This window comes from Acanthochromis polyacanthus, chromosome 17, assembly GCF_021347895.1.
Source record: "Acanthochromis polyacanthus isolate Apoly-LR-REF ecotype Palm Island chromosome 17, KAUST_Apoly_ChrSc, whole genome shotgun sequence".
NCBI lineage: Eukaryota > Metazoa > Chordata > Actinopteri > Pomacentridae > Acanthochromis > Acanthochromis polyacanthus.
Window position 1 is genome coordinate 26,288,280 of NC_067129.1, and position 16,759 is coordinate 26,305,038.

Genomic DNA, 16,759 nt, shown 5'->3' on the forward strand with positions numbered 1-16,759 from the left:
TCTACAGTTTTACTGCAGATAGGGTCCTAATTAGCTAGTGTTGCAAGAGTAACAATCAGATGTCTGACGGTGCTTTAAAGTGATTGCAATCTGCAATTCCTCCTTGAACTGACTAATCCAATTACTTAATGGAAAGTCCTGATCCAAGCAGGCCAAAATGAATTGTAACATAGTATGCCAGTGAGTAAGTGACAGCTCACTGTTCCAAGTATCTCTTTTAAAAAATACAGTTAAATTAAGATGAAATCCAACATAGAAAAAAAGAAAATATAATAGTTCTATTTATATAGCTATACTTCATGAATTTGTTGTGCCATATTTAAACATCAAAATCATATGTTAAAGGACAGACATGTCACTTTTATCTTTTATAAATGAATCCATTGTTTTTTCATTGATATCTATTGATATTCTTCCATTTAACTTCAGTGAAAGTTAGAGCATCTTTACCTTTTGTAATATGACATATTTCTATTTGCTGTTGCTTATGGATCAGGGTTACGAGAAGGTTTTAAATCAAAATGTACGGATTTGATTAGTGGGTGTGGCTCGAGCCCACATAGCGGAGAGATGCGGAGCCAACCACCATGTCAGCTTTCTCACCTCAGAGGCAGATATGTCAAAAATGTATTGATATAATCAGTTATACCTCAAGCACATTATTCAGAAAGATTGCTCTGTTATCTACCACACAACAGTCGTGTGGTTTTGTATGATGATCACGGTTATTTAATTATCCTAACTCAAGATGAGTCATTCAAATTTTCTTGTTTTACAGGAAGAACAAACAAGAGTGACTTGCACGAAAAAATAAATACATATGTTTAAAACATAGAAAATGTATTTTTCTATTTCATTCTGCCTGTAAAATAAAATTAGTCAATATGTGCATTGGCACATCTATGCTGAAATGCAAACCACCTCTTTGCCTTCTTTTACAATTAATGGCAGTGCTTTATAATTACCATTGAGTAGTTATAAAGCACTGTCATTAGTTTTTATGAGAAAACGCTAGATAGCATTTTCTCTTTTGACAAATAGGCGTCAAGTGCCAAAATGATGAACACCAAACTGTTTAGTTATCCTACGCTTTAGGTTTTTTAGTTTTTTAACCCTGTGAGCTGCACATACACAGTACTGACTTTACATTTAGTTATATTATTGCAATAATTAGTGATGTACTAGATAGCTCCATTTTTACAATAATTTTTGATTTAAATATGACTTAGTAAATCCAGCAGCTCCAAAAAAGAAGGCTGGCCCAGCAATGTTTAATTTGTTCTAATTTAGGCCTTTTCAATCTTTCATAGGGTTAGTCCTGACATACAAATGTGTTGTGCTGTCCAAAACATGCTGCATGATGGATTCTTTTAGAAACAGAAGAGGTTTTTTTTTCTGTTGTTCAAACAAAACACAGTACAATAGGCTCACAAAGCATAAAGTGGTATAAAGCACACATCCACTCCTCTCTACCTGTTCAATCTGGAACTGCTCCTTGTTTGTTTTAGCATCTTAGAACATAACCATTTCTGTTGGTCTCTGATTACCCAAAAGACAATCCCTGTGATGAGTTTAAAATGATTTTCTACTATAATGGAAACAACCTTGCTTCCCCATGTTGCAAATGGATCACTGGAGCTACGGTAGGATAACAGATTACTTCGGAATAGAACAAAACACATTTGTTAAACCAGAGGGATCACTTGTGAAATAAACTTTCTGATGAATATGCATCTACATGGGCTGCAGACACCAAGACACCAACAGTCACTCCTGAGAACTGATGTCTCCTATTTTCCACTCCAGCTGCATGTGTCGATGAGGTCTCATCTGATCTCTCTGTCTCTCTTTCTCTCTCTGCTTTTTTCATTCATTACTGTTGTTTCCTTATCAATTTAAATGGTATTTACCTATGAATAAATTCCCAAATCTTTCTGTCTCGTTTATATAAAAAGCACTCAAATGCTTTGGAACTGGACCAAGTAGGTTAAGTGGGTATGTGTAATAGTTTCTTCTTGTCAATTCAGTTGTCTTTCTTCTCAAGCACATGCTCTGCTCAGTGATAGATCCTCTTCTCCTCCTGGCGTCCAACAGCTCCTGCTAAACCACCAGGGGTTAAACACATGCTCCTCTCTACTGCTTTATTTACCATGTTGTTGTGCATGTTGCCCCTAGGTGGCGGTATCTCTTCTGTCCCTGACTTTATTTCTACTCTGTGTGTTCAGGCCAGTGGGGAGTGGCAAGTGACGCCTGTTTGATCATTTCAGTTGGAGCCACTTAGTTGGGATGAAGTAAAAGAGGAGCATGTAGTTGGCGCTCATTTTTTAAAGCAGCATCTCCGTAGCAGAAAGTGATGCTGCTACTCTTATTATTTGCCATCAAAAGCTAAAATGTTTGAAAGTAATCAAACTGGAACTATGCACAGGAGGATGGTTATGTGTGACAGATCCTGAATCTAACGGAAGTTTGATTCCACTGTAGCAGTTGTGTGATTTAGCAAATGTTTTACATAGCAGCTCTGGCTCTCTATCTGTCATATCAGTTTGTGTTCCTGTAGTCATCCTCTAGCTCTGTTTGGAATTGTCTCATTCACTGTGTGGGAGGTTAAGCCCACTGATGTCCTGCAGAAAAGCTCAGGGCAACAGCTGTGTGCAGCTTGTCAAACTAACAAGTCAGTTCTTCATCTTAAAGCTTTTCTCCTGGAAAACTGAAACATGGTGCTAGAAAATCCTTTGTTGAGGGATAAATCTGACCTTCATGCAGCTTGCTGAAGTTAGTTTGTGAGTGTGCAATGGACTCCTTGCTTGTCCTTGTGGCCACAATTAAGAAAAACTCTCACGACAACCGTGGCTGCACAAACAGTTGTTGCAGGTCATGGACCGCAATGACCACCTAAATAAGGATCGCTTCATTGATGGAGGCAGCGAAACACATCATTGAGCTAATTTTTATGTAGTTTTGCTGAAGAAGCATAACATATTGCTGTAATGGACACTTAGGAAAACCCTACAACAAAGCAAAAATATAGTAGTGAATCAGACACCTGTCTTTTTTCTTTTATCTCAATTTAATTTAATAGTGTTTTGCTTAAAAGGTAACATATGTAAGATTTTCTCATTAAAATGTTTAAAATCGATAGACTTGTTATGTATTTGTACATACGTTTGTTGTTACCGTTTTGATTGAGATACGCCAAATGGCAAAAAAAGACCTAGTGCAGTATATTTCCATTGTTGTGTTGATGTGACAAGTAAGGTGTGGATCTCACTGACAAGTTGAGGGCAATATACATGTCCATACAGCAGTAACTTAGTAATCACAGGGTAGCCCCACCCTCAACATACCCTACTTTATCATGCACTTGACTCAAAATGGAACAATTCACAAACTGAACACTTCTACTGAAGGAGACTTGAAACTAGTAGTTGGGACCATAAATTCATTCAGAAAATGTTTACGAAGGTAAACAAATGAAGTGAAAAGTAGGCTCATTTTCTCACAGATGTCTATACAATCAGACTTCTTTTTGGAACCAAAGGAGTCACTCCCTGATGGCTGATAGAAAGAAGGCAGGTGTAAAACACTTCAGCATTGTCTTCACTTTACAGATCTGAGGGCCACATGCAGGTTTTATATACAGTCTGTGGTGGAGAGTTGACTGGGTGTTTGCTGCTTTCCAGCCACAGGGGGCATTAGTCCATTCAGGTTGACACACTAGAATAAATCTAAAAGCAACACAACACAAACTTTTTAAAGATGATTTGTAGTTTGTCCCATGTGCTTTACACCACCATGTTTCTTTTTTTAGAGAAAGTACTTGCAGATAAGGACCCACCTCTGATAGAGTGCAGCACACTGCAGCTACCCACTGCTTTTCTATGGAGGGCAACTATTACTGCCACTTACACAGTGGATGAAAGAGTCTCAAACAGGGCCAGTCGTCTTCTTGCTCATTATTAATGGATGTCTTCAAACACGAGTACATGGACTTTTGAGAATAACTGGGACAAACACGCACACACATTTATTAATGACTGTTATTTTAGAAAGGGACCCAAGCCATTTTGAAAGCAAGCTCCCTCTTCACTCTAACAGTTTGAACAGAGGATTTGACAAAGCTCCCTCAGACTCCCTCTTGCTCTACCTGTGTTTGTAGTGATAAACAAATACAGAAGAATGCCTGGAAGAAAGCTGGGCTGACGTCCAAAAAAAAGTACAGAGTAGAGAAGTGCTGCTGCTCCCGGAGAAGACCTAGACCAAAATGTGACTGGGGTCCCTTTGAAATGTGCTTATTCTTTAGTTTGTCCATCTTAGCGGTGACTGCCCCTCCAACACTTCTTCTACCCTCCTCTTCTCCTACCTGTCCATCTGTGTCCTGTGTGATTCATGTCTCACTCTTGTTGTCCTGGCATTTTTCTTCCCACATATCTTTCACATCGGCCAGCTCTGCATGCCTTCCTCCTCCTCCTCCTCCTCCTCCTCCTCCTCCTCCCTCCCTCCCTCCCTTTAGCCACTCTTCTCTACATAGATGTCACTAATATGACAATTAACCCTGTCCACTTCCCTCTATCCTCCCTCCCCTGTTTTGATACAAATATGGCTGCATTTGTACAAGCGAAAAAGACAAAGCGAATTATGTAGCTGAAAGATTCATCCTTTGTTTCTATTTTAGTTTGATTTTATATTCCATCTGGATTTTTTATTTTTCTCCCCTCTATTTTCTTTTGGCTTTGTTTATTTCTCCTCAGTCTCTGGACTAAATATGTAGCTTTGATACTAAAAGAGGTCATTGTCTTTTTCCCATTTCGCTGCGGAGAACATTCCTTTCTCCTTTTTTTCTTTTTTCTTTCTTTCCTTTGTTTTGTTGATATTGCATACGTGTCACTGATTGAAATGGAAGGTAGGTAATGCTTTGCCTACGCACGTGATCTTTATGCAGATGAGAATGTGACAAGCACCCTAGCCTGAGTGACGTCAATGTTTCTCTCTCTCTTTCTTTCTCTCTCTCTCTCTCTCTTTCTGTTGTTTACCAATGGTTTTTAACCAAATTAATTTGACTTCATCAATTATGATTTGACTCTTAAAAGATTGGATTACGTAGAGCTCTGGTTTTTCTCTTTCCTCCTTAACTTCATTCTGAAGTCCAATATCCCGTTCTATCTTCCAGGCCCATTTCATTTTTCTTTTCTTTCTGTTTTGGTAGAATGCATTCCTGTTTGTCCAGCATCTCTCTGTTTGTTGGTAAATTAGTACATTCGTCTTCTGATTTTCACCAAATTGATTTCCTCGACTTTTTCTAACAACTGTCATAAGCACCAGTGGTTGTGTGTTTTCTTTTTATACCACTTAGTTGTCTTCTCTCTCGTGGAGAATGGCTCTTCTTTGTGCAAGAATCAGTCGGTGCTTTTGTTGTATCTTTAGATTATGAAGCAGTTCAGACAGCACATGATAATGCATGCGGAAGAGCCAGCTGTATTTCCTTTCACATAAAACGCCTTTCGGAGATTCACCGAACGAGCAGTGACTTACTGTGCATCACAAGTTTCAGTCTCTAAACTCCGCCTGAATCACTAATCTAAGTTCTATTTTTGCTGAATGCCTAAAATAGAGGTTCCCTCTACCTTTCACTGTTTGAAGGATAAGGTTGGCATCACTCCATTTTTTCCTTCTTTTAAAGAAATCCCTTGAAAAGACCACAGCAAACAATGTGTTCATTCTGTCAGTACTTCTCTGCCTACGGGTATTGAAGTATTGACAGACTCTGTTAGCCACTCTTAGCCACTGAGCCATAGACCTACTGGTTCCTATAGCAAATGGCATTTTAAAAATAGGCTTGCAAATATGTGATTTACAGTTAGAAAAAACACAAAATAAAGACTGCAAAAACAACTCTATAGCCAGAATAGATACAGAAATGGAGCAGTACTTTGAGCTTAATGCTAACATCAAACAACAACCTCTGGGACTGAAACATGAAGCCAGTGTCAAAGACTGCAGTTTCACTAATGCCCACTTGAGACTGGCTCCACTAGTCAGTCAATCCCTATAGACTTCAATGTTAAAACAACCAACTTCACAGCAGAAATAAGCATGTTTACAGCCTGGTACAGAAAATGCTTTTGATCTCGAGTTTTACCATGTTCATCCTCTTAGTTTGGCTAGTCAGTATGGTAACATTCGCTAGTTAGCACTAAACACACAGTATGGCTAGGGCTACTGTGAATTACTGGATGATTTTTTTGAGCATAAGCTTCTATTTCTACTATTTCCGTGTTACAATTTTCAAAATCTTCTTCACTGAGGGAAACAAGAGATTTGGATCACGCAAGGTCACAGCTCTGTTATTTCAATGAATGATCTAATTTTATGTAAGTTTTCATCTCCCTGCATGCAAATGTTCCCCTAAAACAATTCCCTCATCACTATCTTGCAGCAGCACTGATGCTGCATCCTGGACTAAGCACCACCCAAGACAACTGTGATTTGTTTAAAGAAATTCTAACAAACCAAAGCATTTTTCTCCCGATAGCAGAATGACAATGAGGTGCAACCAGACCCTTCTCCTGTTTTGAAATAGTGCTGCAGTGGAAGGTTTGGCTGTGCGAGGCCAAGCTGAAGTTGATGGGAATGTTGTCAGTTTTGCAGGGGTTTGGTCACAAACCAAAGTGCTAAACAAACTGAAATTCTGTTGGAACCTCTGAAGTGAAATGGATAGCAACCATTCTGTTAAGACAGTTCAGTTAAGAAACAACAACATCAACCTCATGGTGGTCCCTGGATAAAATGCATGGAAATCCATGTTTAAGGTATTTCAGTCTGGACCAAAGTGGCAAACTGACACTGATGTCATTTTTGCTAGAATGTCTAGGTATTACTCATACAAAAACATCTGGGCACTGTGGTTTTTTGCATGTGTAACTCAAACAAGGCTAAACAGTGCATCTTTTGGGGACTACTTTCAGCTGTACATTAAAGCACATTTTAGGTATTGTAATGAATATTTACTCTACCAGGATCATCTGTGCGAGTCCAAATAAAGGAACATAATACTATGTCTGATGGTGTGGTGCACAGATGTACCTAATCATTATTGGACTACAATACAATCGAAGAAGCTTAATAATTACTGGTTTTGGTCTTTTCATGAGACATTAGGGGCAAATATTCTTAAATTGCCTGCCTTATCCTTTAAAACACTGGTAATTTTGAAAACTGCTTTCTTTAAGGTGGTCAAGTGTATTCACAACTCTAAAAGAAGCTTTTTACCTTAAATTCCCAAACGTGCCAGTCGTATTGCTCCTGTTTTATCATTCAGATGCAATCTCACAAATTACAAGGCTTTTTAGGCATTCTTACATCAGGCATTCCTCCCAAAAATCCTTCTTGATTGTCTTGAATTGTGGAGACAATCTCAAGAGTAATCAAACTGTTATTATGCAGCAACAACTCCCTGGAACAATGTTAACGTAAACTGCTGTTATTGTGAGAATGATCCTGTATCAAGGAGCCCAGGAGCACAAATACCGAAGTAGTTAACATGTAAACATGTCAGGCAGTAAAATAACGCCTGGCCCCTGGTAGATACTACAAGGAGAGATAAAAAAGGTAAAGAAAACACCTTTAACTCTCACTAGCCAGTTGCTCTGTGTTGTTTAGGAAGGTGACTGAGCCCAGAGGATTTACTCTCTGTGTGAGGGACTCCCTGCACATTGTGGTTTTCCTCTTTGCTTTTGAGTTCTTTTCTATTGATTTCCATGTATTGTCTCATGAGTCACTGGCAGGGAAGGGTTTTGTGTCTTTTTCTCTTGCATTTTGTGAATCTAATGATGCACTTATGTTGCCCCACTTTTCCCTTTTCTTCATACCTTACCTACTAAAGGAGGGAATACCACTTTATTGGTAAGTGGATGTTAACCAGAAGGGAGTTAAACAAGAGTAACCATTAAAAAAAGCAAAGAAAATGGGTCGCTGTTCACTTCTCAGCAATTGTCTTCAGGAAAAAAAAAATCCAGAAAGAGAAAATTGAGTAGCAGATGATTTGTTTTCTGATTCGATTGATTCAATAATTGTGATCTTTATTTTGTTCCTTCCATTTCTGTGATGTTTCGTCAAGTTGTCTTCTCTTTCTGTTTTGTTTCATTCTTTTAACCATTACTAAATAAACTGAAGAAGTCCTCTTTTTCTACTCTACAAAATCTGTAGCTCTGTACTTTCTGCCTTTGCTCTTAAACTTATTTGGTTCACAGTTTTGTTTTGTTTTTTCCCTCTCTTCCTCCTCTTCCTAGTTTTTTTGTTTGTTTTTGCGATTTTGATTTCTTCAACTCATTATGGTTTTGCATGCCAAGTATTGCATGCGCTGCACCATAGAGGACTATCTATAAGCCATATGGAGAAAACCTAGATCTTTTTCTTTTAGATGTTTACCTTCTTTTGGCAAGTACACCGTAGCTCTCAATCACCAGCCTGAAAACACTCTGATGCTATTTTTGTCCTTTTTCTTTTTTTTCTTTTGTTTTCCTTTGTTGGTCATGATTTCTCTACAGAAGCTCCGTCTGCTGACTGCTAGCTCTGCAAGCATCCAGTCCACTCTGCTGAGAGAGCACAAGCTCCACAGCGCCCCCAGCAGGAACCTAGCAGGACAGATGTGTGCAGCAGGAGAAGCTGGGAGTGTGGACAGCAGGAACACAGCTGTGGGGAGCTCAGCCACCCAGACGTCAGGGAGGAGAGGGGGCCAGAGAGGCCAGAAAAAGAGCTCCCACTCCCCTGCTCGCAGCAGCGGCTCGGCCCACTCCCAGCACAACCACACCCACAGAGGGAGAAACTCTCGTCACCAGAGAAAGTAAGCTGTCATGTGTCTCTACGTTTTCAGGCCTTTTGCACTTTAAAGAGACAGTTATCTGACATTTGTTGCATTATCTCAGGACAAAAGGTGGCCACTCTTCCAAGCGTCACCACCGCTCTAGTCGGGCTCAGGCACACCAGCGCAGCCAGTCAGCATCTCCAGGACGTCACTCCCACACATCAGGCAGGAAGACTGAGGAGTCTCGGAGCAAAGCCAACCTCCGGCAGCGTAGCAGCTCCTTCAGCAGCGGGCGCTCATCTTCACGCTCGGCCTCCAGAGACAGAGGCCCCAGCAAGGCCAAGTCCCCACACAACAGACAGAACAACTCCAGGTGAAACTTCACTTATTTGTCAGCCTCAAATTAAAATTATTTCCTTCCTTTAGGCAACAGCATGGTCCTTCAGTTCTGGAGCATTGTTTCTTCGTTTTACATTCAGATTTTGTAATGCTTTTTCTCAAAAATCTGCCCTCTCTCCCTGCTCAGTGAAAATCTGCTCTGCTCCCCCCACTTCTGACAGAAGTTGCTCCACATATGTTGCTCTGCAAATGTCTGGAGCAGGGATCCTGTAGGAAGCAAAGCAAACGGGGTCATTGGTCATAGTTGGCATTGTATTAGCTGGAGACAGGGCTGTTTAAAGAGCCAAGAGGGAGAGCACAAATCTGAGAGCCAAAGTTTTTGTGAGTGCATAGAATCAGTCTGAGGAAATTTGTGCAGCAACAGTATATCTGAGTACAGGAGCAGAACAGTGTTCAGTCGTTTATACAGAGCAGATTTTGGAGGCATTACAAAATCTAAAAGGAAAATGAAGAACTAACAGTCTGAGAGTGAAAAAGCACATTCTCGACGAAAGATACTGAAGTACTAGATGCATTTTGATGTTGTGTGTGTTGTTGCTGTCTGTGGTGCAGAGAGAGGGACAGTCCTAACCGCTCTGACACTGACAGCCGAGCTCGCCGCCGCTCACGTAGCTACTCACCCATCCGCAAAAGACGAAGAGATTCACCCAGCTTCATGGAGGCTCGCCGGATCACCAGGTAGCATTCTATAATACAACAATTCCATCCATCCATTCTCTATACACTGCTTTATCCTCACTAGGGTCACGGAGGGTGCTGGAGTCTATCCCAGCTGACTCGGGCGAAGGCAGGGGACACCCTGGACAGGTCGCCAGTCTGTCACAGGGCTACATATACAGACAGACAATCACACTCACATTCACACCTACGGGCAATTAACCTCAGCATATTTTTGGACTGTGGGAGGAAGGCGGAGTACCTGGAGAAAACCCACGCATGCACAGGGAGAACATGCAAACTCCATGCAGAAAGATCCCAGGCACAAGATTGGGCTGCAGGCACAGGCTGGGATTTGAACCGGGGATCTTCTTGCTGCAAGGCAAAAGTGCTAACCACTACAACACTGTGCAGCCCACAACAATTCCTGTTAATTTAAACTATCTGCTGATCATGAGAATAATACAGGTGTTTTTCTTGCTGTCTTGCTTTAATTGTATTCAGCAGCCCTTAAATATGACCCAGTTCGATGTGTAACACTGAAGGCATGTCCCCTTATGTTGCAGCACTGCACTCATGCTGGTGCAAACGGCATTCTTTTATAGCTTTAATTACACCATTGACAAGTCAAAGGAATAAAGGGAGGGAATTTGTTCCTGCTCAAAGTCACAAGTGGAAATTTTAGGAAGCCTACTCTGATCCATTAAATCCTTTGTGTACCATAAAAATGAAAAACTGCAGCTACAAATTGAGGCAGTTATTACAAGAGTGTAGGCTTGGTAGACACAATGAAGTCAGACAGAAAATGTTTTTACCTGAATTTATACTTTTGTCTTAATCTGCCTAATAAGTTATGATGAATGTGGTTATGGTGCTTTCTGTAGTAATGGTGGATAAGAAAAAATATTAGGAATGTTACATATAATCATGTTTTCTTTCATTTACATTCCTGAGAGTTTCTGATTTCTGTATTTGCTGCATTATAACCTTGGAGAGTACATATATATATATATATATATATATATATGCTTATATGTTTTGGGCTACATTGTGAAATTTCCTAGTAAATAAACGTACCTAAATCAGTCAGTGGTGCCAAAATGGACAACTGTGGGCTCCATGGACTAGAGACAAAAAAATCTCCTCATCCCATCACCAGGTCAGAGTGAGGTTTGAGAAAACAAAAACAAAAAAAGACAACATTTTTACTTCTACCAAACCAGAGCTGTAAATGTGAGCTAAGCACAACCTTATAACAGTGAGTCAGTAACACTGATGTTATTGTATCTGTTCTAAAAATATATCAGCTGCAACTCTACCAAAGTTGATTAAGCAGAAATGAAGCACAACATCCATTTGAGTCCCAGTAGCACCAGGTAAACCTCTTCATTGTCACTGGTTTACAGCAGATATGTTCTGGTCCCAGTACAGGGACCTTCAGGGCAGACGGGGATAAATACAAACATGCAGAGGAAGAATTTTTCCATCCCTGAATAGCACCTCCAGTCTTTTTGTCGGGGTGGCCAACCACCTTTAGCAATAAGATAAATTAACCTTTGTGTTGCCTGAAACCCAAAGCAAAATAAAAACATGTACATGACGTGCTACTGCTCCTGCAGCGTCATGCTCACTGCAGACAGGAGCTTTGTAAATGTTGATTTCAGTAAATAAAGTGTCCACCTTCCGGTGATTGTGTGGTTGGCAGAGTGACACCTGAACTAATGTTCAGTGCATGAAAAGAAATTAAATGAATACAGTGACCAACAAGCCTGCTGCCGTGTACATATTCAGCTGTACCTTTCTTATTAAAAACAGGCTGAGATTTATATTCATGCAGAGATTTCCAAAACATGATCAATAGCATTCTCTTCTCTGTGCGTTCAGTGTGCAGCTACAGCCAGGAGACAGTCGGCTTAGTGCAGAAAGGGAAGAAACAAACCAGATACACTGTATTTGTCACTTTACAAACAGCTGTGTTGGAGCCCAGGTCAGCCTGAGGACAGCTCCAATATAACACATGATTTAACGGCAGTTGGTAGTCTGTGACTGTGAGACAGCTCACCTGTCTGAAGTCAAGAGAAGTACAGTGTCATTTACCATTCAACCTTGTCTCCATGTTGAGGATATTTTATAGTTATAATTAATTTATGAAGTTGCTGTGTGTAAATGCTCGTTACTCTCTCATTTTGGAAACACTCATATGGATCCTGCTGCTGTTTAATGCTGCAGGTTTTTGATGAACTAAAAAAATAACTCCTATAAACAGCTGAAAGCAGCAAACTAAACTTTAGCTCACCTAGTAAGATTGGTGACTTGCAGAAAAAGGACCAGGGTGCTCATTCAGAACCAACACGTCGGGATGCTGCAGGATTACTTTGTTAACTAGTAGTGCTATTTGCCTCATGTTTCCAGTCTTTCTTTCAAAGCTAAGCTAACTGTGCCCTGGTTCTAACTTCACATGTAACTAACAGATATAAAATCTTATGTATGTGTCTCTAGGTAAGTGAATAAGAGAATTTGCCAAAATGTATGACTCATCCTTGAAATGTATCTAAATTTATTTAGATATTAAGTAATGTAACAATGATGATTAGTGTTAAAGTGAACAAAGTGCTTCAGAAGTGGATAGAACAAAACAAAGCAATGTGATGCACTGTGCACAAGAAGAAGGATAGAAAATGAATACAGCCAGTAAATATGATTAACATCTTATTGAGTTTATTTATTAAGTCTGTTTGTATTGATTTGCTGTTTCAACAGTACAGTGTTATTTATCGTTTCATCAAAGAATTGCTTCATAATGTTTTTTAAGTCTTCTTCCCATTGGGAGCATGTTTGCATTTTGTTTCTGCCTCATTTTATAGACTTAGTTCTTATTTATCATTTGATCATTTTATGTTTTTCCACAGAAACATATTTGGAACTCATTGCACTTGAAATGTACTTAGATATTCTAACAAAACGAGTGAAGAAGAGAGTCCCACATTCCTGAGAAAAGTCTTTCTGTGGGTTCCTGTGTCACCTTTGTTCCTTCTCATGCAAGTGTACATGGACATGTGTGAAACGTTGTTATCTTTTGCTCCAGTCCCAAAGGTCCTGATGCCAAGACAACGGGATGCTGCTGAAGTCAGCTTCTGCAGGCTAGTTACCCTGGTAACAGTTGCCATGCAGCAGGACCCTGCTAGTCTGACTCCTGAAGCTCGGCTGAACGGCAAACCATCAGAGTTCCCCTGAGTAAACCTGGCCTTCTCCTGTTGTTTTCTGTCCTCTGTCTCTCTACACCTTCATCTTCTTTTTGAAACTCACACCAAGTCTAAAGCTGCACCTCACCGCGGTTAGGCGCTAATGTTGTAACTCAGGGATGCAGAGATTAAAATGCCATTAAGGTTTTTTTATGTGGATACCCCCTTATTGCATAGGCTGTGGATTCCCAGGGCAGATATTGAAGACAAAGGGTGGTGTTATCTACAACACTGCAGGAATGACAAGGTGAAATACACCTTGTAGCAGCTCGGATACCTTGATAGCATTTATCTCTCCCTGCACTGTTGACTCTTGATTTCTCTGGGTGTTGGCCTCCACTGAGAAAATGGGGTTCTTTGGGGAACTAACGGCTAATTACCTTACAGGAAGCACTTGCAGCACTTGCTATTAACCAGGCAAACCCTGCTTAAGCCCTAACTAACAACATGCATTTTTCTGCTGAGAATAATGTCTGTGTGTGTGTGTGTGTGTGTGTGTGTGTGTGTGTGTGTGTGTGTGTGTGTGTGTGTGTGTGTGTGTGTGTGTACTAAAGAGCTTGTTTTTAACCCACATAGCTGCTCTCTTTCAGATCCTGTACTGATCATAAGTCTACCAGTTCTATGGCCTAACACTAATTTGTTCTAACCAACCGAATCCTAAAAGTCTTACTATGTTATTATGCCTAAGATGTCACTCATTCTAAATGGTCTCTCCCCAGTGCTAGGAAGCGGCCCATCCCTTACTACCGGCCCAGTCCTTCGTCATCCAGCTACGACAGCAGCCCGTCGCGGTCCAGCCGTAGCCGTAGTCATAGCTACAGCAGCTACAGCCGCAGCAGGAGCCACAGCCGGAGTCACAGCAGGAGCCGGAGCCGGAGCTGGAGCCGAAGCCGCAGCCAGAGTCGGAGCTGGAGCCGCGGCAGGAGCCGATCCCGAAGCCACCACAGCTACTACAGCCACAGCAGCTATGACAGCCCCGGCTTCTGAACACAATGGACAGCACAGGAGAGCCAACAAAAGCAAGGAGAGGAGCAGTGCTGTTGAATTTACAACACTCCAGTTCAGTCATTATGTATCTTTAACAAGCTCTCAACAGTGGCCGCACTGCTATACAGTACAGGGTCCACACACCTCCAGTCTGGACCGATACGTCTTTATCACAGAGCGTGGATCAAAGAGAAGAAATGTATTTTGATTTAGCACATTACTATGAAATTGGCTGTCACTGTTCATGTCTTCACATATACAAGGTATTCAAGGAAATGGTTTCCACTTGTCAAATATTAATTGGCTGAGCCCAAAGAACAAATCTCGCTGTATCTTAGCACTTTCTTTCTCATCTTCCACAAAGCAACCAAAAATGAAATCATTAACAACTATATGCTATATAAATATATATGGAAATAAATATGCTAAAAAGAGGGGCTGAGTAGGAGACGTAAAGAAGGGATACACATCAGAGGAGAACAGCTTGTACATTTCAGAGAATCAGACTTTTTTGCTCCACTTGTCATGTATTCTTCCCCCCCAAAGACTTCTGTTTTATCGAAGCACAGTGATCAACAACCAAGAGAACAAAAGAGAAGTCGACGAATGAATTAGGAAGCAAATAAGATAAGGAGCTTTTTTTTGTGATACAAACTGTATTGTATAGGTTGGTCTGTATAGATGTAAACTCTCTTGCGTTCTGGCTTTGTAAACTATGCACTGTATATTCCATTTAGTTTGAGGAGGCTTGTTCAGCATGATGCATCAGAGGAGATTCACTGCTCGAAGGAAATGGAGAGTGTCAGGGTGCATCTCTGGGCCCCTCTGACTTTTACAGTATGTCATACACCTGTATAGAGGTGAATGGGACTGGGGGGGAGGGGGGGGGGGTATGTATTATGTACTTTTACGCTTTTCCCTGTTTAAATACTCATGTTCATTTAGCTAATCATGTGCATTTGAGTGTGTGTGTGTGTGTGTGTGTGTGTGTGTGCGCGTGCGTGCGTGTTTGTGTGTGCGTGTGCGCACGCGTGTGCATATTTACCTCCTCTGCAAGGATCACTGAGGTCATTATTTATGTGTACTGCACTGTAGCCTTCACCTGTGGCTGCTGTTTGGTACTGTACAGGTAAACTGTCTGCAAAAAGTTTCCATGCATATGTGTGTTGACCTCAACTATTTATGAATTTACTGTATTTATTTGTTTATTTATTGGGTTATTTATTTTTTAGTTTGTTTAACATTTTTTGCTGCAGATAAAAAACATACTGTATATGTCCATGTTTTACACAAATATGGCTTATTGTGGCGAAGGCTTATTATCATGATCAGATTAGCGAGCAGTATCTAAATTCACTGCTTTGTGTTTAAGATGCTCTGATTTTAGCCAGTAGAACTGAGTGTTGACCCACACTTACTTCCATGACTGTCATTATGCATCCACAGCTGATTGTAATGGTTAATTTTAAGGCCGGCCACTGTGGCTTTTCCTGTATTGAGGATTGAGGGATCAGCTTGGAGCAGAACATCTCCTTGTGTGGAGATAAGAGCCTATCATTCTGCTCTGCACACTGCATACTTCACTACCTTGTGTAATGGTCCATGTCATATTTCATAAAAGGACCCCTGGTTACCAGCTTCAAGACAGTATGTGTGACAGCAGCAGGTGTGTCTGCAGCTTCAGTAGGATGGCGAACAAACTGGCGATACAATCAGGGATCACGCCTAAGTCTTCCTTACCATTTATCCATTCTCATGACACTCACACACTGCTGCATTCCCAGTGTAACCAGACTCAACCTAACTATGATACTCTGCAAATCATTTATTCTAAATATAGCATTGCCCCTTTAGTTCAATCATTCTTTGTATTGTACAATTTATTATACCTGACAATAAACAGAAACAAAAGGGGAAATGATCAAACTCTTGTGTCGCTCTTTTTTTTTTATCTAACTGCTGGCAGATTTGGGGATTAATGGAATACGTGGAATGGTGTCATGTAATTACAATATACAAAAGGTAACTGTGTTAAAATGACAGCAAAAAAGATTTGGTCGGATTGTTATGGATACATTTAGTAAAAAATGGGATTTCTACAATTCCAAAACACATTTTAAATAGGATATAAAAAAAAAACAAGATATGAACATATGGTTTTCCAACTCTATTGCTTTGAGTGTAGAATACCTGCATTTCAGTTTCTGTCACCAACATAAACATCACAGACGGCACATGAACAAACCTTCAGCACCAGATCCATACAGGCAGGCATCTACCACAGCACAAAGGACCCCAGGTGCTGGCTGATGCCCCTGAGACTGTCCAGCAAATAACAGTAGGATGAGGCACAACCAAATTGCTGGGACAATGTACGGAATCATCTGTGCCGAGTTCAGGTTACAAGTCACGGACCGCCTGAGAAGATCAGGCTCTATAAAAGCCATGTTGTAAGCCTGAGCTAGACTTGCACTTTACACCCTGCATTGTACATTATCCCTGTCCTTTCTATTCCTGTCCATTTATCTCCTTAGTGTTTTTCGTCCTTTTTATTATTCATTATTTATATTGTACATCCATTGTTTACACTACTTTATATGCTGCTGTGAGAATGAGAACTGTCAAACAATATTGTGTTGTATAGGAATGTGCTTGGACAATAAAGAATCTATTT

General features: G+C 40.5%; 1 protein-coding gene across 2 annotated transcripts in view; it reads left to right on the forward strand.

Moving 5' to 3' along the window:
* The window catches only part of srrm3 (serine/arginine repetitive matrix 3), a 112,516-nt gene extending 96,505 nt beyond the window's left edge, over nucleotides 1-16,011 (forward strand). The window contains exons 11-14 of one of the 2 annotated variants that reach the window (XM_022205998.2): nucleotides 8,544-8,839; nucleotides 8,922-9,173; nucleotides 9,752-9,877; nucleotides 13,818-16,011. In XM_022205998.2, coding sequence (XP_022061690.2) covers nucleotides 8,544-8,839; nucleotides 8,922-9,173; nucleotides 9,752-9,877; nucleotides 13,818-14,085 — 942 coding nt within the window. In that variant the 3' untranslated portion in view covers nucleotides 14,086-16,011. The remainder of the gene's footprint in view (nucleotides 1-8,543; nucleotides 8,840-8,921; nucleotides 9,174-9,751; nucleotides 9,878-13,817) is intronic. The other variant, XM_051937177.1, reaches the window with a different exon arrangement.
* The last annotated feature ends 748 nt before the right edge of the window (nucleotides 16,012-16,759 follow it).